At 42.0% G+C, this 23,292-nt stretch overlaps 1 protein-coding gene across 1 annotated transcript in view; it reads left to right on the top strand.

The window, feature by feature from the left end:
• Positions 1-15,950, top strand: part of LOC147659229 (alpha-2-macroglobulin-like) — a 100,760-nt gene extending 84,810 nt beyond the window's left edge. Inside the window, exons 29-36 of the mRNA XM_086951870.1 lie at positions 1,428-1,657; positions 5,728-5,943; positions 8,305-8,429; positions 9,734-9,824; positions 12,366-12,434; positions 13,544-13,646; positions 15,053-15,094; positions 15,777-15,950. Of these exons, the coding sequence (XP_086807996.1) occupies positions 1,428-1,657; positions 5,728-5,943; positions 8,305-8,429; positions 9,734-9,824; positions 12,366-12,434; positions 13,544-13,646; positions 15,053-15,094; positions 15,777-15,802 (902 nt within the window). The 3' untranslated portion in view covers positions 15,803-15,950. The remainder of the gene's footprint in view (positions 1-1,427; positions 1,658-5,727; positions 5,944-8,304; positions 8,430-9,733; positions 9,825-12,365; positions 12,435-13,543; positions 13,647-15,052; positions 15,095-15,776) is intronic.
• Positions 15,951-23,292: the final 7,342 nt, after the last annotated feature.

Here is a 23,292-nt window from a genome sequence, read left to right on the forward strand (position 1 = left end):
GTTCCTATCTCCTATATTTTGGGGGGTTTGGCTTGATTTTTTCATGAGTCACACCCCTTTCTATTAATCTTTTTATTGGTACTGCTGCCAACCTACTAACTTTATTCTGATGTGGTTGGTATTCACAATGCAGCTGTAAAGTCAGCTTTTCTGCTGTAATGGAACACATTCCATGCAAAAGCAGTGGGATATGTGTCCTGAAAATGTCCAAGCATGCAGAAAAACATGCATGTTTTTCACCATTTCATATAAGGGGGATAACTCAATTCCATAGCAACACTGTGCCATGATATGACCAAAACCCTTAACTAGGTATTAGCACCTGGAATCAAGCACCAGCTCATAATGATTACTTGAATAACTTCCAAAACTCTTGTTTCTTTGCAGTGGTTCTTGCTCTGTTTCATGGCTCTCTTGCCAATCTCCTGTCAGTGTTCACTCATTTGATTTTTTACCTTCTACTCTATACTTTTATTTTCTTTACAAGCGGGAGTTACCTCTGATTCTTCTTCCCATATCTTGCCTCTTTCTCCCTCTTTTGCTCTTATTCCCATTCCTTCTGTATGACCTATGGACTTCATCAATGTCTCTATTTTGCCGTCTTCCACTTTGTTGTCCTTCGTATGTCTTGGGTCACTTCTTTCTGTTCCGTTTTCTCTGTGTTGACTAACCTGTTTCATTTATTAAGTCTTATAGAGCAGGTGTTGTTCATTCTCTTTCCCATGTCTTTGCTTTCTTCCATATTAGTAAGTCTAATGTTGGAAACTGAGTTTGAATGGTAGTGATTAAAACAAAAGATTTACCTATTCATGAAGATTGACACAGCACATACTGTTAATGTACAAAATGTAGGCACATTGTAGACATGACTGAAGGAAGCACATTTTGTTTCTTGTTATTTGTTGTCTTCTCTCTGTCTCTGGAGGCGTCCCCTTTCGTTTATAAAGGGGAAGTCCTGACTTATGCACCTTTAATCCCTTCGCTGCGGGGGATAATTCCCCCGCTGTGCTGGGGGGTAAGCACAGCGCCCGCATGCTCATGACGAGGCTCCGCTGCTCATGACGAGCTGAGCTTGTCACAGGTGCACCCGTTCCAGTGGAACGCTCAGCACAGCAGGGGAATTATCCCTGCGTGTGAGCGTTCCACGGCTCATGACGTGCTGAGCTCGTCATGAGCACTGGAGCGCCGTGCCTCATGACGAGCTCAGCTCGTCATGAGCATCGATGGTGCTAAGACTTGGACACCCTGATTGGGGTTCCCTTCAAAGAGTTACACAGATGTACAACTAAGTAGCCAAAACAAGCATTTACACTGTGAATGAAACAGCTGAGAGACCACATGTGTAGATCTCACCCTTCTCCCCTCTAAAGACACCTCACCAGTGCACAGACACCTTCTGATGGACAGCTCTCTTTTAACTCCTTAAGATGGTTCCGTCCACTGGCACCGCACGCATGATACCAAAGAAGAGGAGCATGTTCCCTTTTTCCGCTTCCGGACACGGGCGCCCTCTGCTGAGGTTGAGTTGGCATCCTACGTGCTGTTGGCTCGCCTCGCCAAGCATCCCATTTCTCAGGTGGATCTCACGGAGGCTTCAAAGATTGTGCAGTGGATCACAAAGCAGCAGAACCCAACTGGTGCTTTCAGCTCGACGCAGGTAGGGTGCGCATAAGTGTGTGTGTGTGGGATTGTGTTTTGGTATGTGCATAGATGTGTTTGTGGGTATGTCCATGCGTGCATACATGGTGCATGTGAGTGTGCATCAAGTGTCTTGGCTTATAAGTATTTGCACTACCACCCTCTTTGGAGAGAATAAACTTTCAGATTTTCAACTCTGAGTGGGAAATGCCCCACAGGATTATCTTCTTCTTCACAGGTACTGTGGTCCCAGTGTTGTTCTGCTCCTTTTCTAGATATGTTTTTTTTATCAGCAGAGCACATACTTGTACTTCCTTGCAAGGTAGGCTGTAAAATTCTGAGTAAAGAACGTGAACAGAGGCAACCCAATCTCATCTTCACTGACTGGACTGACTCATGCAAAAGCCATAGTGGGTGTGGTCTTGTCCTTGGCTCGTTGCATGATGAAGGAGGAAGAGATTATTTGAATTATCTACAACCAATCCTGATCATTTTCCTGTAAAATTACTGCCTCCTTTTTCAGTATTTCTAAGGATTCCTCATACTGGATATGTCTGTCCCTCTTCAAGCAACAGGAGATGTGCCCTTTCCTCTCACCACCCCGTATAGAGATGAGGTTTCCTCCCTTATGAACCTCGAGTCAATTATCCCAAGTTCTGCCACTAACTTATTCTATTGTATGAGCTATCTTGCCCTTGCTTGATCGATTTTACCCTACTTAGTGGTTGACTTGTGCTGTGTAATGTGTATATATATCGTCTCCTATCTAAGCGTGTCTACAGCCCCTCTGTGATACTGAGCATTGAGTGCTCCTAGAACCCCGAATACATGTCTTGTTGTGAAACTCAATGTCCATTGCTGCAAACAGCTGTTTTGTCACTCTGTCAAGTTTGTTGTTAGGAGGGCATTGCTACGTGGATAAAGTAGAGGGTATCTCTAAGGGTGGTTTCCTCCTTTATTCATCCTTTCCTCTCCAATCGTCTTTTCCATTTCCATTGCAATCTACACTGGTCAGAACTTATTGCTTTCTCTCCTTCCTGGTCTAGTGAGACCAGTGTAGGCTTAGTTTTGTTTTACCAATAGATCCTCTCTTCTCATTGTGCTTCTACCGTGGTTCTCCTTAATTTCTTCCCACTAGCTCTCTTCAGTACCAGCGGTAATGATGGTCGCACATTATCATTAAATATAATAATTGCATGTGGAGTCCATTGTTGAAAGCTCTTAAGCTTTTAGTTACTAAAATGCCCAAGAAGAGCCAGCAAAAGACAAATAATCTGTCTCATAGTAAACCCTGGTACAACAAAGCCTGTAGGGAGTCTAAACGGGCGCTTTTAACAGCTATCAAATCTAAGGTATCCTTAGACATTAAAACAGCTAGGAACAATTATAAATCGGTACAAAAGGCGTCAAAAATAGCTTGGGAAGAAGAAAAATGGGCTGACATGCTGCTGGCCGCAAAATCACGCGATAATGTAGCTTTTTGGAGGCTAGTAGCTAATGGAAACCATGCTGGGAGAGTGGTTAAGGACATCTACCTGGATGAACAAACCTGGGTTAACCACTTTACCAACCTGTATAAAAAATATGAAGATCTTCCCATTGATATTATTGTCCCAAACAACGCTCTTCCAACAGACCATCTAGACTTTACTTTAGGTGAAACAGAGATGGCAATAAGCCAAATAAAATCTGGTAAAGCACCTGGGCTAGACAAGATCCCGGGAGACTTATATAAACACGATCTAAAAGTATGGGTACCCTATATTAACTACCTGTGCAATAAGTTATCCAGTAATCTAGACTTCCCAGAGAGTTGGAAGGGAGCCGAAATTGTTTTAATTTTTAAAAAAGGAGACATGATGGAGCCCTCCAATTACCGGCCAATCAGCCTAATGGACATACTACAGAAAATGTATGCACGACATATCTTATTACGTGTTAATGACTGACTGGATGAAAATGCAATTTTAACCAGATATCAAGCTGGATTTAGACCCGAAGTAAGTACAATAGACCACATTTTCCGATTCTGCTGCCTTTACTGGAAGTATGTAAAGATTAAAAAGGGCCAATTATATGTCGCATTTGTCGACTTAAGGGCGGCGTTCGATTTAGTGCCTTGCAAGTTACTATGGGAAGTACTGAGTGTAGCAGGGATGCCAACTAACTTAATAGATCAGATCAAAGAGCTCCATAGAGATAACTTTGCGAGAATCCGCTGGGGCCCTAATGGAGAGCTAACCCCAAAAATCCCCATCGAGCGTGGTGTTCGCCAGGGATGCGTCCTGGCCCCTACACTCTTTTCCCTTTTCGTAAATGACATTCCCTCATATCTTGAGGGATGTGAAAACGACTCTCCTAAACTGAATGGCGAAAAGGTAACTTCCCTATTATTTGCCGACGACACTATCTTGATTTCCCAGACCAAAAGAGGTCTCCAGGCTCTTTTGAATTCCTTTAGCAGGTATTGTAGTAAGAAGGGACTGGAGATAAATGGGAAAAAAAACAAATGTATGGCCCTCAATTCCACCAAATCTGCTTAACCTTAAAAGGATTAAAACTAGAATCGGTGCCTCATTTTGTCTATTTAGGGGTGACAATGGATTCCAAATTTTCGTGGAAAGCCCAAATAGAAAAAAGTAAGATGACATTTTCCCAGAATGCTAAACCTATCCTCAGGTAACAAAGCCTGAGCACTAGCAAAGCCGTGTCTCCGGCGGTTGAACTTTTTAAATTCAAAGTACAGCCAGCAGTGCTTTATGGCTCAGAAATCTGGGGCCCTGGGTCCAAGGGCGCCTTTGGTCTCCTGGACAATAATTTCATGAGAAGTTTGGTAAGGGCCCCGAGAAGCACTCCCCTAGTGCCCCTCCAACTGGACCTGAATTTTAAAAGAACGGACCACCACATTATAATACGCCCATTGCTGCTATGGGTTAGGCTATGGCGGGTACCAGAATTACAAGATTACAGGGATGGGCTAAAAGAAATTATGGAGCTTGACACCTTTAAAGTTATCCCGTGGTTCAAACATGTCAAAATTTGGCTTAACAACTTAGGTTTGAAACATTTTTGGGAGAACCCTGACCTATTACCATCTAACTCGAAACAATTATTAAAAAGGGCCTTCTGGACCTACATTACTAACATGATCAAAAGTGCCGTAAATGGTGGGACCTTAGTAACAAAGTTCCTCAGTTTCAAAGACGAGCCACTTTTTGAGACTTTTTTGGACGAAATAGAACCGCCACTCGCAAAAATGCTATTCTTAAAATTTAGATATGGCAATCTCCAAATAGGCTCAACCTTGGCTCGTTGGACTAGCGGTCCAAATACTTCAAACTCAGTAAAAGACGAACTTTGCCCCATGTGTGGAGGCCACCAAAAAGAAAACGAGCAACACATCCTATTTTTCTGTCCAGTATATGCACAGGCCAGGAAAAAATGGATAAAACCGATATGCCTTGCGCTAGGCGTGAGATCATGTACACAGGCCCTGAGAATTTTATCCACTAACACAACCCAATCTATAGTATTTAGTGTTAGTAGATTTTTGCATTGTATTTTTTTTCAAGGAAAAAAACTGGGATATCATCTGTAAATGGGATCAACTCCAGATATAGAACTGATAAAAATTTTAAGCAATCAGTGGGGGGCCACTGCAGAACCCTATTGTTGTTGTGCATATTTGTCTCTATTACAAATGAATTGTTTTAATTAATGGTTTTTATGTTCCATGCTGTATAGTTTTATCCTGTTTTTATTGTATGTATCGAATTATTTCTTTTATGGCAACAAAGCCGAAATAAAGATTGAAATAAAAATGAATGAAAGGTGTGTCTGTGTTCCTTAGGAGAGATGCACACATCTCAACCATTGTTGGTATGGAGAATGTGCTGTTGTAACTCTCAGGTGAGAAGTGCTTTGACTTCATGGACTCCCAATCCTGCATAGCTCTCCCTCCTTCGTTTGCGGCTCTTTCACTTACTACCTCCAGCATTAACTGATGTATACAAAGGGATGCACCATTAAATTGTTTTATTCATCGCTGCTTTCTTGTCCACCTTTTCCCACATTCGCTGTTCACTTCAGGACACTGTAGTGGCTCTCCATGGACTTGCAAATTATGGCGCTGCCACCTACGTGAAGAACGGAGAAAGTTCAGTGGCAGTGAGTCATGAAACCAAAGTCGAGAGCCACTTCCACGTAGATGATGGTAACCGGCTCCTACTCCAGCGTGCCAAGCTTTCACATGTGCCCGGAGACTATAATGTGGAGGTGAAGGGAACTGGCTGTGTCTACACACAGGTGAGTCATTGCCCATGTGTACAATGGGAAGAGAGCAAAACCAAGCCTGGGCACCATGGGTAAAAGTCCTGGAACAACATGGCTTATTGCTAAAATGCTGACAGTTTGGTAGGGTAGGTTTTAATGAACCCATTTGTTCTTACCACCAGTACCACCTATACAGTGTTAGCAATTAGCCATTCTGTTAAAAGAATTATGGGGGTGATTCTAATGTAATCGGACAGGAAATGGAACCGGAAGACATCTGCAAGTAGGATGCGACCGAACCCTGCTCAGTCGCAATCGTATACTTCACTATGGGAGCATGCATTCCAAATGGAATGCATGCTCTCATGGAAAAGAGCAAAGGTGCAGTTCATCCCTGCACCCGGTGGCAGGGATCAACAGGGTACTAGGCCACCTTGCGGCGGCCTCACACCCATGGGGTTTCCCACTGCCTTTTTGAGTTGGAAAGGCCAGCACAAAAAGTCAGTGGGACCCTGCCATCATACTCCCTCACCCGGAAAGGACCAGCCAGGGGAGTACTGAAGGGTTTCTGGATGGGGAACAGGCTCTCTGAGCCCCTCTGAAGCCATCCGGAAGACCGAGTTGGATTCCTTTCCGACTGAGCCCATCAGAATGGCTCGGTCAGAAAGGAATCCGACCGGCTCATTCCGATGCGGGCAGGAGGTCTCCGACTGACAGGCAGAGCCCTTCCTGCCCGCATCGGAATTAGCCCCTATGTGTCCGATGCTCTCAACTATTGTCAAAAAGATGGAGTGGGTTTCACTAAAACCAACTGATTTGCTTCTATCGGTGTCTATTCATGCACGGTTTGAGGTGCATGTCTTGGTGCTGCTGCCTGAAGCAGAAGGGGGATTTATGAGTCGCAAGTCGGAAAGGAGCAGGGAAGAATACATATGTCTGGGAAAACCAGCTCGAGGGTCAAAGGGATGATGGGGTGCAAAGCTGGCTTTAGGATAGTGAGACTGTGGGGGCCACACTGGGCCCTGACCTGGGGAGGGGGTGGTGACCTTACGGAGGTGCTGTGTTTAGCAATAAGTTAATATTTAAAAGCACCTGCAGCAGAGTTACTTGTGCTTCCAGCTTTTAGGCAGCATTAAAAATGTCAAGATAACTCTTGTGGTTAATGTTCCTGCTGGAGAGAGTGCTCAGAGCTTTGTCTATGGCAGTTTTCACTTGCTTAAATGAGTGCAGAGGGTCAATATGCCTGCTGCAAAGAACTCACACTCTGCAGATCCCAGATCTGTCTTTTATCTGGATAGCTCAGTGAATTACTGCTTTCGTCACAGATATCCTTTTGTCACCACAGTTCATGAGATACAACCCTAATATAGATCAGTGCCTGTTACCAATGGTAATAAAAGCGATGCATGCAAACTGCATTAAATAGGTTAGGACATTATGTTTTTCCCCAAGTCTTTTCCTGATATTGCTGAAATGTGGTTGTTTGGGTAGATATACATTTTGGCTCAGGGGTTAGAAGCGGCAGACCTGGAGCTTGAGTTTCGGCCCTGGACCAGGGTTCAATTCCCCGCCTCGGCGGGTCTTGGGCTCAATAATCCCACGGACTCGATAATTCTCGCTCCGGTGCCTTCTCGACTCACGGGTTCACACTCTGCGACTCTGGGCAATAGCTAGCTTAATCTCCACATCGGCCCTTCGTGGCGGGATGCCTGGCTTTCGCCTTGTGGATACCCCTCCAGGGTTATCTCACAGGGGAATACCAGGACGGGTTCCCTAAGCAAGCGCGGAGATGCCCCAGGGTAAGTTCAGCGCTATATAAGTTTCATACATTTACATTTACATTTATTAGTAAAGTCAGTTTACCAGCGCTTTAAAACAAATTAAAAGTATGTGAAAGAGTGTCCATGGAGAGATGAGGAGCACCTTTGCCTGGTGGTCATGAGGTAATCCGAGCAGGAGGTCATGGAGGGAGGCGCCAATAATTATTGTTGCGTCGGGCGCAACAGTGCTACAGCCGGCCCAGATGGGGTGTTGGTGGAGGTTGAGAGTAAGGAAGGGATGAAGTGATAAGGAGTGGGATAAAGAAGGATAATTTGGAAGGATGAGGTTATAGGAGTTGTGCAAGGATGAATGTTTAATAAGTTTGCACTTGTTAAATTGTGCTTTACTCTGGGATTACAGCCCCTAGGGAAACAGGAAATGATTTAGTGAAAGGAGGGACAAAAGCAATATTTTAGTTTTCAATGAGTTAGGCAGTCAGAAATAGGCACATGCCCAGATGATAGATTCCAGAGACAGGAGAAGCTCACCAAAGGAATGACTTGCCTAAAGCCACTGATGAGAGGAAACAAAGTAGAGAAAAAGACATAGCACCTTTCCGTAATTGTCTTACAGTCTACCCTCCGATACAATATTCCACATCCAACTGGAGACGCTCCATTTGATCTGCATGCTTGGACCGTACCGAATATCTGCAACCAGAAGTCTGAGAAGACCTTTGAAGTCCATGTGAACGTCAGGTACGTTGGAGTTGGTCTTGTCTTAGGGTAGGTTAAAGTCCAACATAAGCAAGAACGTTAATAAAGTGATCTTGATTCTGAAGGACAGCAATGTCAGGGGTAGTTTCCTCAGGGTCATCTCAGTTTCCTGACACACCATAGTGTGCTGTGGTGCTTCAGGCTTTGAGTCCACTTTGCAGAGTGACTTTCTGTCAGGTGGTGTTAAGTCCAGGTAGCAGTTTGAGGATTTGATTGGTGGTATTGAGTCCTCTTTGCAGCTTTTGAGGGCCATACTGGTGGAACTGAGTCCACTCTGCAGACTGTCGACCAGTTAGAGGACCCGACAGATGTTTATAGTCACATTGCAGCTTAAGAACCTTACATGTGCTATTGGGCCCACTTTGCAGACTGTGGACCTGTCATTTGGTAATGAGTGCACTTTGCATCCTGTAGACCTCAGGTAGTACCGGGTCCAGTTTGCAGTTTAAGACACTGACAGGTGGTACTGATTCTCCTTTAAAGCATAAAGATGTGAATGAGAGAGGCACCCCGCTGGCATCTCTTCGCAGACAGTGTGACCACTCTGTCCCTCTCTATGGTAGCACACCATAGACAAAGAATGAGAGAGGCACCCTCTGGTATCTCTTTACAGACAGTGCAACCACTCTGTCTTCTCTATGGTAGCACGTCATAGACAAAGAATGAGAGAGGCGCCCTCTGGCATCTCTTTACAGACAGTGGAACCACTCTGTCCTCTCTATGGTAGCATGTCATAGACAAAGAATGAGAGAGGCGCCCTCTGGCATCTCTTTACAGACAGTGGAACCACTCTGTCCTCTCTATGGTAGCACGTCATAAACAAAGAATAAGAGTGGCACCCCACTGTTATCTCTTGCAGACAGTGTGTCAACTGTATCCCTCTCTATGATAGCATGTCATAGACAAAGGAGGAGAGAGACACGCTTAGCAGATCGTAGCAGAGCATATGACCTCACTCCTTACCCCACGTGTATTCAAATGTGATTATATTCAGTGTTACAATACACTGTGGTATCTAATGACTGCACACACACTAGAAGAGAGAGGCAATATCTTATTGTGAAATCTAATGAACTAAAACTGAGGTTTAAATGTCTTTTACAAAACATGACCAGTAAATATCTGTGACTTTGGTGGGATTCTGTCTAATACAGTTTTTGGCTATTTGCTGTCACAGCAATAGACACACCTCTTCTTTTCCACTGTATGGGATGCCTGATCTGTCTGCTATGCTGTCGATTTACCTTCTGCTGTAAAACCCCTCTCACTTTCAATGTTTCTTCTAGTTACGTCGGTAAACGTCCATCCTCAAATATGGCTGTTGTGGATGTGAAAATGCCCTCTGGCTTCATCCCTGTAAAGTCTACAGTGAAAAAGGTAATCTTTCAATACCAGATTTATGTTCCTTATCTTTTTAAATAATGGTTTGTAGAGTCATTTGTGGTTGTGAGTGCAGCATCACTGCATTCCAAAACATGAATGGATGGGGAGTTTTTAAGTATCTGATCATGCCAGGAGCAGATTCTCTGCATATCCACACACTTCTTGGAAAGGGGCTGTTTTATTATATGAGGGTTCCCATTGTGACCACATTTCCAGTTCTTTCAAGTTCCTGTGTTTAAACCTGGCTTCATCTATAGATTTCAGTCACTATTATTAGACTGCGGTTCTTAATTTGATCTTTAGCTTTATATCCTCTTCTGTTATTAATCTAAGATTCCTCACTCAGTTGAAATCTTGTTTATTTATTAGCTAATTTTGCATATTTGTAATGCCTGAAATATGGCACCTGGAGAGATGGCTGGGGAAGGACATAGGGTACGGTAACTGTAATTAAAGATCAAGTTGTAATTTAAAGGGTGTGTGGAGGATTTTGAAGATTAACACCAGAACTTTATATTGCCATCTTTCTCTGGCTGAAAGCAAGTGGAGAGCATTCAAAACAAGTAAAAGCCATTTAAGGCAGCAGCTTTTTAGCTGCAAAATTCTAATAGAATGTGTATTGTAGTTTTTTGACTAGGGAAGAACCGATGCGCTTGAGCACAGTTTAGAAAAGTGGTCCTTTATGTTGCAAATCCACTTTAATATGAGGTTGCCATCTGAAAAGATAGAATTGATGGATGAATCAGGGGAAATGGCCAATTCTTGTATCCTTAGTTGGGGGTTAATGTTGTGTCACAAGATTACTTGAATAGGGCAGTATGTGCATACATTGATGAATAGCAGAACTGGAGATCGCGAGTTTGGTTTTCACATTATTTATGCAAAGCGTCTTCTCATTCATCGTTATTGAGGATGAACGCCCTGAGAATACTGATATGGATCCATTGTAAAGGTAGTGCTCAAACCACTGAATAGGGGTACTCTAACCTAAGACTGGTGACATTGGTAATTGGAGTTGGATCTATATAGCACTTACTTCCTCTGACGAGGCATTGAAGGGCTTTATGGTGAGTAGCCCTCTGGTCCAGAACACAAGGTTTGTGGATATTCTAGTGGTCATGGTTTGTTTTTGGAATTAGTCATGGGCATGCAAGAAAAAAATTCCACAAATTTACTCCAGTCTTTTTATATATATATATTAATTCCAGGTAGGTGTGATCATTAGAAGGGTTATCTGGTTTCAGTTAAATTATTGGTGAGTTTGGTAGTCTGGTGGTGAATATTTAATGTCAGATCAAAGGGAGAAGGCTTTAAAGAGGAGTGGTCATTGAGCAATGAAAACACGTATCAGCCAGTTGCAGAATTATAATAAGAAGGATTGAGGCAGCAGGCACGAGACTGACAGGAGGCTAGACTCAGAAATAGAAGGAATGCAGAGAAGGCAAGAAGAGGGTCACTCTGAAGTAAGAAAGAAAGCTGAGTTACATTTTTCATGCAAGGAATTAGGAGTATAGTAGAAAAAGGCTTGCTGAGATAGCAAGCAATCGGAAAATGTAAGCTGGAGAAAGAAACAACATTATACATAGTGGTCCATATCTGGGGCAGAAAGATTAAATATGTGACCCCCTGAGTGTACACACCATTTAAATATTAAGAGCCTTAGTGGCAAGGACTAAGGGTGACAACAGAGTTGATTCATTATACATCCACTGAGTCAGAGAAGATGCTCTATGTGATGCTTAGATCTTCATGGACTGCCATAATGAGCTGGGCATCACACAGACTTAGTAGTGTGCATGATGGTTCTTCATGAGGGGCTTTTAAGAGGCAGGTAGCTGTGCAGGCACTAGAAGAGCAAGATAAGTCAATATCTCGTCTTAAATTTATTAGTGTGTCACTTTTACTGTCACCGATTATGTCTTTCTTTCCATTCTTTTTGGATTGCTTCTGTGCTCTATCATTGTTCTTGCTTTGCAAGTGAGATATTGATTATAATGTTTTTGTCCTTTTTGAGGTGTTGATGTCTTATTTTCAACTGTGTGCTGCTATACCTGTGCCTAAGATAGTATAAGCTTAATGGCTTTTGCCCAAGTGTCACATCTTCCTTTACAAGGTATGCAATTTGAAAGTGGGCCTTCAGAATGGTACTTTGTTTTTGGTCTCTCTCTGTGCTTTCCTATGATTCATGTGGGCACTGATACATTAAGTGCAGACCATAGAACCTCAAAATCTGAATTTGAATGCTCAGTTTCCCAATTCATCAAAAGTGTGTGATCTTGACTCACCATTCTGACTCTGAGATCCTCAGATTCTATTTATTCAAAAGTTGGGTGACTGAGAAAACGAACCATTTGCATTTAACATATGATCAGTAATCAAATCCAATATGCACACCACAAAGTTAGTCATAATAATTATAAGTACCTAAACAATCTCACAAGTCTGTGGTATGCCCTGAGCAGTCATGCTTTTTCTTGTTATATATTTGGAGTTCATTTTTATCACCAATTTTCTTTCTGTACTATTTGTTTCTAGCTGGACCACTGGTCGGGCATTGGACGGACAGAAGTCCACCCTAACAACGCCATTATTTACCTGGAACATGTAAGTATTTTACAGTTCTGGGACTTAACTGTGGGCAACCAAGAGTATTTATTCATATTTTACTGTCAAGAAGGCACACAAGTAGATAGCCACCGAACCCTGTTGCCTTTATCCTTATGAATACTATTTTACCAAAGAATTGATGTCAAAACCCACATGAAACGAGAAGAAAAAGCAAAATAGCAGTATCGTGAGGCCCTGACAGGCGGCCCATATTTAGTGATCCCTGCCTGCTCGCTAGGGCTCTCTATACCCATCAGCGCAATTACTGGCATGGTAGTTGCACTTAAGGAAGAGAAGTTTGCTGAGCAAGTGTCATATTTGTTTTGACCACTCTAAAAAGTGGGGATTGTTTTTCTAAATAAATATATAATTGGTTTCTGTTGTTCATGGAGATTGGTCTCTATAAATTAGGCCTAATAGAATCCCATCATGGCAGACTCAGGCAGGTCAATCTAGTGACTGTATGCCCTCCTTAGGTGGAGCGGATATGATTAATTCCTAATAGTTTTGAACGCCGAAGCAACATGAGGCACCACTGCCAAAAAAACAACAGTTTCTGAACCTCTAAATTGGGTGAGGGAAGTACAGGTTTTTGCAGATGGAGCATCTGGAAATTTTTGGGTGATTACAGGATGGTCACCAAACTCTGTAATACATCCTAATAGTTTTTTTAAATCATATATTTGAACTTCAGGTGAGTTGGTAAGTTTATTTATTTTTCATGTACTCAATTGTCACTGGTACATTAGAAAACATAACACACTGTTCCTGTGCTTCTCTCACATCCATAATATTTATCAGGGAGGGTTCTATCATTAGGCCACTGCTCAATTAGATTTCGCCAAACTGTTTATTACAAGAAGAATATCCTTTGAAATCTCATGTAAGAATTATTACAGGCAAGAAATGAGTGATCCTATGTGAGTCAAAAAGTTTCATATTCATTTAATTGCAGAACATATGTAAGTAATAACCACAGTGACTTCTGGCTTTATGAGCATCCAGAAGAGTGTCACTGAGAGCCTTTGCTTTACGAAATGAAAATGAAACAAACTGTATCCAAAAACAAAGTGAAATTAAGCTGGCCTCCATTTTGTCTTCTGCAGGTCTCCAATGCTACCATCTCCTTTTGGTTCTCAGTTGAGCAGGACTTTGAAGTGAGACACAGGAAACCGGCTATGGTCACAGTAACTGATTACTATGAAACAGGTAGATTTTTGCATTCATTTCACCGGTTTGAGCTTTAGGGTACCATCAATCTCCATTCGTGTGGGAAGCAAGACTCTAAACGCACGAAAAGCTTGATTTCTGAAAATGACCTTTAGCAAAAGGATTTTGCCGGATGCAGGGATGGTTGAATTTTATATACACAATGCTAGTTTACCATTATGCAAGGCCCTTATTCTAGGAACCTTGTGAAGGCAGGTTGTGACTATGTTTGAAGAATATTTTAATTTCAAAGAAATTTTAAGCAGAGATGCCACCTGCAGGCATGGGAAATTATTTCCATGAATCTCACCACTTACTGTGTTGTTGTCCTGTATACAGGTCACAATATCCTGAGGAGACTCTAGTTATGATCATCTGATACCCCAGAACTCGTCATCACACAATAGGGAGAGGAGGAGAGGTCTCCTGCTGAGGGGGGCTTTTGTGGCAAGTGGTGCCTTCTCAAATGTGGAGCCCAGGATCTGGAAAGGAGACCTCTTGCAAGAGAGATCTAGATCTTATATGAGCATGATTTTCTCAGTTGGCTTTCCGTAATTATCCCTCTTTTGTAGCGCAATTGTTAATATATATTTAATACCATTCATTGATGAACTGTGAAGTGAGTGGCATTTTGTTTACTTGCTAAGGGGATCTTTATGAAAGATCACCTGAGAGGTGAGACATCTGAGAGGACTGAGATTGTTTCATGAACTAGTCACACAATAAAGCTTCCAGATATTCAGCATTTCTGGACATATGTAGGATGGTCAGATCGCAGATCTCAAATGTATCTGCGTTGACGTAACACAAAATGATGACCCCTCCCAGCAGCTTGTGAAGTGGGGCCCTAGTCTACCATATTTAAAAAATAGTCATTGGTCATGGGCTGAATTGGGGTCCTCTCAAAGGTTGGGAGGTCCTGTCAGGTTAAGGCCCCTCTATGCTACAGGGGGATGCACTACACCCCTGCTTTAAAGGACTGTTGGATCCCCCCTTTCTTGATAAAGCCCCCTGACCTAAAAGGTGCTAACTCAAAAGATTGTTTTCTTGGTTTCAAGGCTCATGTTCTGCACTTTGGTAGAATAAGTCAGAGTCACTATCCAATAGAATAAAAAGAATATGGCAATATTTGTTATTTAGTGGTAAAATGTGTGAGACCATCAAAGCTAAATAAAATGTCCATATTATTTACATGTGAAACAGATAATATAATATCCACCCTCTAATAGTAGAAATGAGTAGATCTAAATCATGTTTGTTGCAGTCCTATGGTGTCTGGAAGTAGTGAGTGTAATTGTTGAATCTATTGCAGAATCTTTCTTTTGTACAGATGACCAACTTGCTAAAGCAAGAGACAAAACTAAGCTTCTTTGTTAAATTACATGACATATTTTTCTTTGTTTCAGATGAATTTGCTGTGGAGGATTACAGCACCCCCTGCAGTAAAGGTATGCATTTGGGTAATGCCTGATCTAGGTCATGACAGCATGATGCTCTTGTTAGGTGTATAATACTTTGATGATGTTCCAGAGGCTTTTTATTTGAGAGGTTTTTAAACTGAGGGGTGGAAACCCTTGTGGGTTGGTAAGAGATACTCAGGGGGGGTCCACTGCTCTATCAAATGTGAGAAGTGAAGTTGTCTCAAACTGTAGCTACAAAAGGGGCTTTAGTCTTGTAATAAATTAAAAAGCCTCTTTCGCACTAAGGTGGATGTAAAGGGATCTCTAGGTGTTGGAGTCATGAGAGGGAAAAGTTATTCCACTGAAAGTTATGTATTTGACAGATCTGATGACAAGCGTGTTCTAAAAGGTCACCTCCTAGGCGTCTGGTTGATTGATCTTTGTTAGCGGGCTTGGATTCCTCCTAGGAAGGGTTTTGGGAACAGGGTCCAAGTCTAGAACCGAGTCTGTTTAGTCATAAGCAATGACGGGCATGAGGTGGAGTGATGAGTGGCAGAGTCTTGCGATTGGGAATGCTTCAAGACTCATGGCACACTGCAGTCCACTGATAGTTTTCTCTTATAAATGAGAGTCGATGGCACTTAAAAACTGCCAATAGAATATCCAACAAATAGAACCATAATCTCTATAAAATAATTCTCTCATGGTTACATGGTTGTCTTTTCTCTAGATCACGAGCAGGCGACCAACCACTGATGCTGTGTATGCAAAGAAGGAGATCCCCAAATGGAACAACTGACAATGATTGAGGTGCAGGCAATACCACCACACCCCCAGGGGATGAAGAGTCACTTTCTGGAGCTAAATAAATATCTGACAATAAAGAAAGATGTTCTGCTGCTGAGTTCTTTTCAGACATATTTTCTTGCATTTTGATGTCAATTATATCCTGATTTCCACCCTCTCTTCGGTCGTGCTTTGGTGGCTGAATGGTTTTTGTTCATTTTACTGAATGAAGGACTAGTGTTTTTCCCTAATTAAGTGGTAAAAACCGTGTCAATGATTGTACCTTAGTATTATTGATGTTCAATGTGTTTACACCGTGACACCTAAAACCAGGGCTGAAAAGGTAACGGGATAATGACTAACTAATGTTGGTAAGGAGGACAGCCTGAATAATTGCATTGGTCATGATTGTCTGTCAACACATGAAGAGTTAGATGGTCCTCAGCTGTCGATGTTAACAGACACGTGAGCAGGTAGATTTATCACTTTCCTGTTCCATTTTTATTGAACAGATGGAGAGTTAGATGGTCATGATTCTCAGCTATTGATGTTCGTAGAGACATGAAAGGGTAGATTGATCAATGTCCTCTGCCATTGTTTGTGAAGAGTTTGTTTGGTCACTGTTCTCTGGCATTTTTTTATAGTGCTACAGAGTTGGGGAGTGAGATGATTGGGGTTCTCTGTGGTTGACGTTGGTAAAGAGATTAATAGTTAGATGGATCATGATCCTCTGCCATTAATGTTGTAAAGAAATGAACAGTCAGATGAGTTATAGTCTTCTGTCATTGGTAGTAAAGAGAGATGAGTAGTTACAGGATGTATGACGTTACAACGCATGCTTTTACCACGCATGCCTTTACAACACGGTTTTTACAACACATGCCTTTACAACGCATAGTGCTTTGGGGCGCTGTATAGTGAATAGTTTAATTTACTATTCCAACTCCAGTCCCCGTGGATAGTAGGGAAGGTGTTGGATAGTAAATTAAACCTATTCCCTATCCTAGAGCGCCCCCAGCGCAATGCGTTGTAATGGTTTGCGTTGTAAAAGTTGCGTCGTAAAGGCACTGCTTGGTAAAAGTTGCGTTGTAAAGGATGTTTCCCGTAGTTACAGCCATTGAGTTTGTCTGCCGTTCATGTTAGTAAAAGGATAAAGAGCTGGATGGGTCATTGCTCTCTGCCATTGATGATGGTGCATTGTTTGAAGGGTTAGATGGCTATGGTTCTCTACTATTGAAGTTGGTAAAGACATAAATCAAGATGGATTAAAGAAATGAAGAGTTGCATGAGTCATGTTTTTTTGCCTTTGATGGTTCTGAAGAGAAGAGTATGATGTGTCATTCTTCTCTACCATTGGCATTGAATAGATGGAGAATTGGGCACTTATTTAGAGTTTGGTAGACTCTGGCTAAAAAGCGGAGAAGTACTCCACCAAACTTGGGTTCCTCCACTTTAGTGTTGTGGGAACTGCCATGTTGCCAACGATAGAGCTGGCATAGGGTCTGCTAAAGGAAGCCGTTGTCTGACAGCTTGTTAGATATTTGGCGTTTAGTAAAGTTACCTCAGAACATCCCCCTCATTACCTCTGACTTACATTTGTGTTCTTGTTCTGGACTGCCATGGAAAGCATGACTGCCCCCCCCCCCCCCCCCTTCCCAACAAGTTGAGAAAAAAAACTCCAAGTCAGGGCACTGATGTTTTGCCCTTTTTATTTGTTTGTGAAAACAACAACATTTTCTGTATGGACAGATTGAACATGGTTCTTGCACAACAAAGATTCAGCAACCTCAACGAAGACCCATGGTAGTTGTTCTGCTGAAGACTCAGAGATATCTGCCTACATGGCAGAGATATCTCAATATTATAACAAGATATATTCAGACAGGGCAGTGGAGTGTTTTCCTCCTCTAACCTGGCAGAGTAGAGTACAGTCCATCAAACTTTAAATATGCCCCTTAGATAAATCATTGGTTTCTGCCATGAATGGCGATGAAGATTTGAAGAATGATATCAGCTGTGGTGCTCTGCAGTTGGGGGGCGGGGTAAAGCGATGACAAGATAGTTGGGTCATGGTTCTCTGCCATTGATATTTTTTAAGTTATGTAGAGTTCTGAGGCATGAGTCTTTTATTGATTCTGGTGCTGTACATACTTGCGCTCTCTAGCGGTTAGAATGGATAAAGACATCCAGTATGACAGACCCCACCCACAACTGTGCATCCAGGAAACTTGAAAAAAGGACCGTGAGGAAATGTTCCTTGTCAATGTTGGACAGGGACTTTTAGCTTTCCTTTCCCACAGATGTGCTTGGCCCACAAATGTAGTACAAGGTACACACCGCCAATATGACTTTAAAAAAACGAATGCCAACATGAGCCCTCCCCATCCCTACGTCAATGATCGTCAATTTCTATGGTGAATGTTCCACTGGTATTACAATACCAACCTCCTGTTTATCGCTGGCAGATGGAACGGTGGAGAGAAACCAAACATTGGTCCTTCTGGGAAGGTCTTTACAGCAGCGGCACATGGATAAGCTGTTTTCCAATAGTAGGTTCCTGAGGGTTCATGGTGTTGGGCGATTAAACTCTCACAATGTTGGTGGAAGAAACACAAGAACATCTACGTTTTTCAGCTTGTCATGAGAATGAAGCAATAGCAAAGTATGGTGCAATTTTTAATTTTGATGGATACTTCGATGCAAGAGTGAAATTGAGATATATGCTGAGGGCTGAAGTAGGAACTCAATCTAAACATGGGAGGGATGCAGCAGATAAGGATCCAGGTGGATCTGTCCAAGTTCTAAAACTATGTATACAGCTCATCTCCCAAGAATCTCACATCCACCTCAGAAATTCCCCTTTGGGTAGAAATTCACCTACCATGCTCCAATCTCGTATTTTAAATGTTCTCACCATTTCCCCATAGGCTGCTCTTTCTTCACCCCTGGCCAACCTCTGTCTATTCCCACAGCCATACATATCGCTTGTTGAATCAAGTTCTCACTTTCTTTCCCAGTGATGTTTTATTGCTTGGGTCTAAAATCTATAGTGTACCTTGGCTTTCCACTGCCCTGGACTGATGCTTAACACTACTCCTGGCATGCTATAACCAGTTCACCACTCACACAGAACCTTTTACCAGTCCACCAAGGCCTTCACCCTCTAACCTATTGCTATTCCCCAGTCCTTTACCTGGCCCAATCATCAGTGGGGGATGCCAGCTTAACAAGTGGCCCACTTGCTAGAAAATGCAGTTAGACCTTCAATCTCCCTATTGTCTACCTGCTGTCCTCTGGTATCCACCACCTTCCTGGGATCATCTGCTGCTCAAGTAAGTAGCTATACTGCAACCTAGAAGTCCAATCTACTCCTCACAAGATAGCGCTAAGCCTGCCTCACTTTAACACAGGTCAGTGTCCAGGAATTCACAATCCTACTTCCAATTCTCTGCAACATTTGCAGTCCTTCTCCACTCCAATGCTGTCCAGCCTCCACCTCTGGTTAGAAGGACATGTGTCCAATCCATTTCATCTTCTTCCTTCTCCTCTCTGTTCTCCTCTTCCTAATGGCCCGCGACACTTCTTTTCCTCTAAACTGCCTCAGCCGCTCTCCTCCAAAACAAAGCCAGAGTGTGCTCCTCCTTCACTGTTGCTTTGAGTCGAAAGTTTCAACAAACCAATTTCTTTGGTCTCCAGGTGTCTTCTCATTGCTAACCACTGCCTTTTTGTGTCCTGAGCCGTTGCCTAAGGTGGACCCTGCAAGGTGCAGCGGCATAAGGTCATCCATCTGATTATACCTGACAGCTGGGAATCTTTGTATTTCAGTATTCGGGTGTAATCACTAAGTAACCCCGCCACTGGTCGTATGGACCTTTGTTCATCAACAAAGAGAAATTCAAATACATCAAATCCATTTGAGGCTCCACAGTAAAAAGGTTAGAGAGATGGTGTGAGTTAAAGTGTTTTTATAAACAATTCTAATAAAATGTACTTGCTTTATTCAGTCAATAATAGGCTTTTGTTATTATAATTTCAATTCTATCAATCAATCAAATAATCTTTATTCAGATAAGAATATCCATAAAAGCACAGTTCATCACCACCAATAAGAAATACAGTACATTTTAAAACCTATAAATATAATTTCAATTCTAAAATATCCATTAACCAATATTTCAAAGCAAGGTAAAGTGACTATATTAGTAAATATTACAAATAATATATAGATAATACAACAAGAGTGTTCCGTAAAGGATCATCCAAATCCCGGATTAGAATGTCAATTAAAGCCAGAGTAAAGGTGTCTTTTCGGAAACCCAATAAAAAGAGCTCTGGTGAAAGAATAAAATGCATTAGCATGAAGCTTTCACAACTAAGTAAAGGAAAATTCCCAGATGGAAAGTTATTTTCAGCTATAAATTAGCAGACATCTTCTAAACAGAAAAGGGCTAAATAAGGAATCTCTCCTGAAGAGAGGCAACCTTACGATCTCACCGAAAGAGTCCGAAATGCTCTTCTGTGCAGAGAGTGCAAATGCCAGTCTAGGAATGCATGTACATTTTTTTAAAATAAAAACATACATAGAAACATCTGTTATATTCAGAAAGCTCTGGAAGCAGGAAAACTGCCTAAGATCTCACCTCTTCACAATAGACGACAGAAATAAGTCCTTGACAAGATACTTCATCCACATCTTGCAATTCAAACACTTATTCCAGTGAGTCAATCAATCAATCAGTGGTTTGTAAAGCGCACTACTCACCCGTTAGGGTCTCAAGGCGCTAAAGTCATGCTTCCTCTATCACTTCTCCTCCCGGTGAGGACCTCACTATCAGTTATCTATTACATAACAAATTCCTATTTACAAACTAACAGGCAGCTTCTGGAAAGTTACAGCATCTGCAGTGAAAGAGAAAAACATCTTGTGCAAAACAACAGTTCCGCAAGGAAAACAGGTCTTTCAATGCTAATATATCAAACAACGGTAAAGTGGTATCAACAGGTTAACTGAATTCAGTACATTACGTTATTTCATTTGTATGCTTACAACTGTTATAGCATACTTATCTACTACAAATTTGCATTTGACATACATGTATTATTTTTGCATTAGCTTTCATATTTTATATTTAAATGCTTTTTTATTTTCAAAATAAGGAACTTTGCTTCGGCATACCCAAAGATCCTGCTCTGAAACCCTGCAGCGTGACACCTGCCCCCTGGTGGTCATTCCATTTGGAAACTATCTCTTTTCTAAAAGCACCAACTTCAATGACAATATTATAGCACTGAAAGTGAAGTTCTAATACATTTGTTACTATTAATGGAGAGAACCTAAGGTGTCCCTTTTCAAAGGAAAGGAAATATCTCTATTTCAAACTGTGAAGGTCGAAGGTCATTATTATGACGGTACACTAAATAGAAGAAAGATTATCTTAATGAACTTTGGGGGCCATTACGATGTTGGACAAGCCGGCATGGAAACCATACTGGGGACTGTGCATCATAATCCCAAGGGTAGAAAGGCCCGCCCTTTGGGATTACAAGCGGGATCCGACTGGCCACGGGCTCCTTGAGCCCATTGGAAGCCAGCCAGAAGAACCGGCCAGTTTCAATTTCGACCAGCTGATACATAATCAGCTGGTCGGAATTGAAACCGACAATGGGGGTCGGAAAGCCTCCAACCAAAAGTCTAAGGCTTTCCGACCTCCATCATAATAGGCACCTTGGTTATTAATTACAGAAATACAATTACCATATTCCCGTCATGTGCCGATCACATTTAAGCTATCTGCATTCTGGTCCAAAAGTAAAACTGGGAGTCTAAAACGCAGTCTTGCAGTCAGATCAGATTTAACTTTGCAACATAGAGGCTCATAGTTTCATGAGGCATCTTCCCCTCAGATGAGCACCTCCAGAAAATGAGAAGTATTAATGCAATCTGACCTTTTTAGCCCACACACCCCCACTCCGCCCCAGCATGACACTAAACTGACCTATCACCCTCCACCCAGGTGCCCCATACCTACACTCTGGTGACCCGCCAATCCAAGCTTTGATTGACTTTTCTGATCACTCGTCTCGCTCTCCCTTTTCACTGTGTCTTTGAATGGCCACTCTCACATTATATCTGATCCCTGCCTCAAGGTAACAACGGTGCATTTTGGCAAAACCAACAATCTTCTGGGTCCCACTCTCCCATCCACAGCCAAAACCTATCTCCCAGAGGCAGTCAGCTATCCCCAACCACGACAATGTCAAACAGTCACCTCCACTCCACCCCGTCACCATGTCCTGATACAAAATCACAAACAATTGCCTGATTTTGCCTAATCAGTCAGCTGAGCAAACAACAAAATTAATTCTCCACTATCATTGCAGACTGGTGGAAAGCAGCTGTTTAATGCAAACACCCTTAGACAGCACTCACAGATCCTCAGAGTGGACAATTATATCTGCCTGTGCCAGGCTCCATTAAGTAACCTCATCAAACTTAATTTGTGTTGGTAGTTAACACTAACCCTGTGCATCATACAACCCCTCATGGGTCCAGATTGTTAGGCAGTCACACATCTTCCTTACCAAGGCGTGGGAGTCAGGGTGTTCCTCCTAAACATCGAGTACAGGATATTATGGAATCTTAATATTGTAGAGTCGTAGGTGGATTATAGAGTGTAAAAATATCAAAAACTAAGTATGTACAGATTTTCAATACCTAACTTCACATACATGTACCTTGACGATATGTATATACCTTCTAGGTACGTAGATGTGGAGTTAAGAATAGTAAATCTATACTTCATGTATATGCCCTTGTCTTTCGGTACCTAGTCTACGATAGCACAATACACCTACGCTCAATATTCTGTTGTGCAATGCACAGGGGTCAATTAATGATTCAAAATGGATCTCACATTGAGGGGCATCTCTCGCAGGGGGAAAGGGGCGATGAACAAGCTGCTTCTCTATGTAAAATTCCCATTTTTTCAAGAGGGTATGTGACCTCACAAAATAGAATTTGTGGCATCATTTGACTAACTAGCTCTGTGTAGCTCTTAAATTCAAATCATGACAGAAAAGCAAAATAAATGCTTCTCTGAGAACTCCAGTTAATGGGGAAAAAAGTAAGAGCTCTCAAAAGGTGGTGTGCCCATTCTAACTAACAATGTAACTGACCTGTGTGGAAAGTGGATTATTAGACGTGACAAATGTATATCTGTCACTGGCAAAAAGGCCACTAACATCCTCTAGGGCTCAGAATTGGTCCTAGAAAATTATTCCCATGCTCAACCCTTGGTAACTTGGCTACGAGCATGCAGGCTTAACTTTAAAGACAGGCATATAAAGCATTTAAAAACACAACTTCAGTAAACAATTAAGAAACAAAACACAATAAAAATCCAACACCAATTCATAAACAAAGGAAATATTTTTGTCTTTAAAATGACACCAAAACCAAC

This window comes from Lissotriton vulgaris, unplaced genomic scaffold (genome assembly GCF_964263255.1).
Source record: "Lissotriton vulgaris unplaced genomic scaffold, aLisVul1.2 SCAFFOLD_1089, whole genome shotgun sequence".
NCBI lineage: Eukaryota > Metazoa > Chordata > Amphibia > Caudata > Salamandridae > Lissotriton > Lissotriton vulgaris.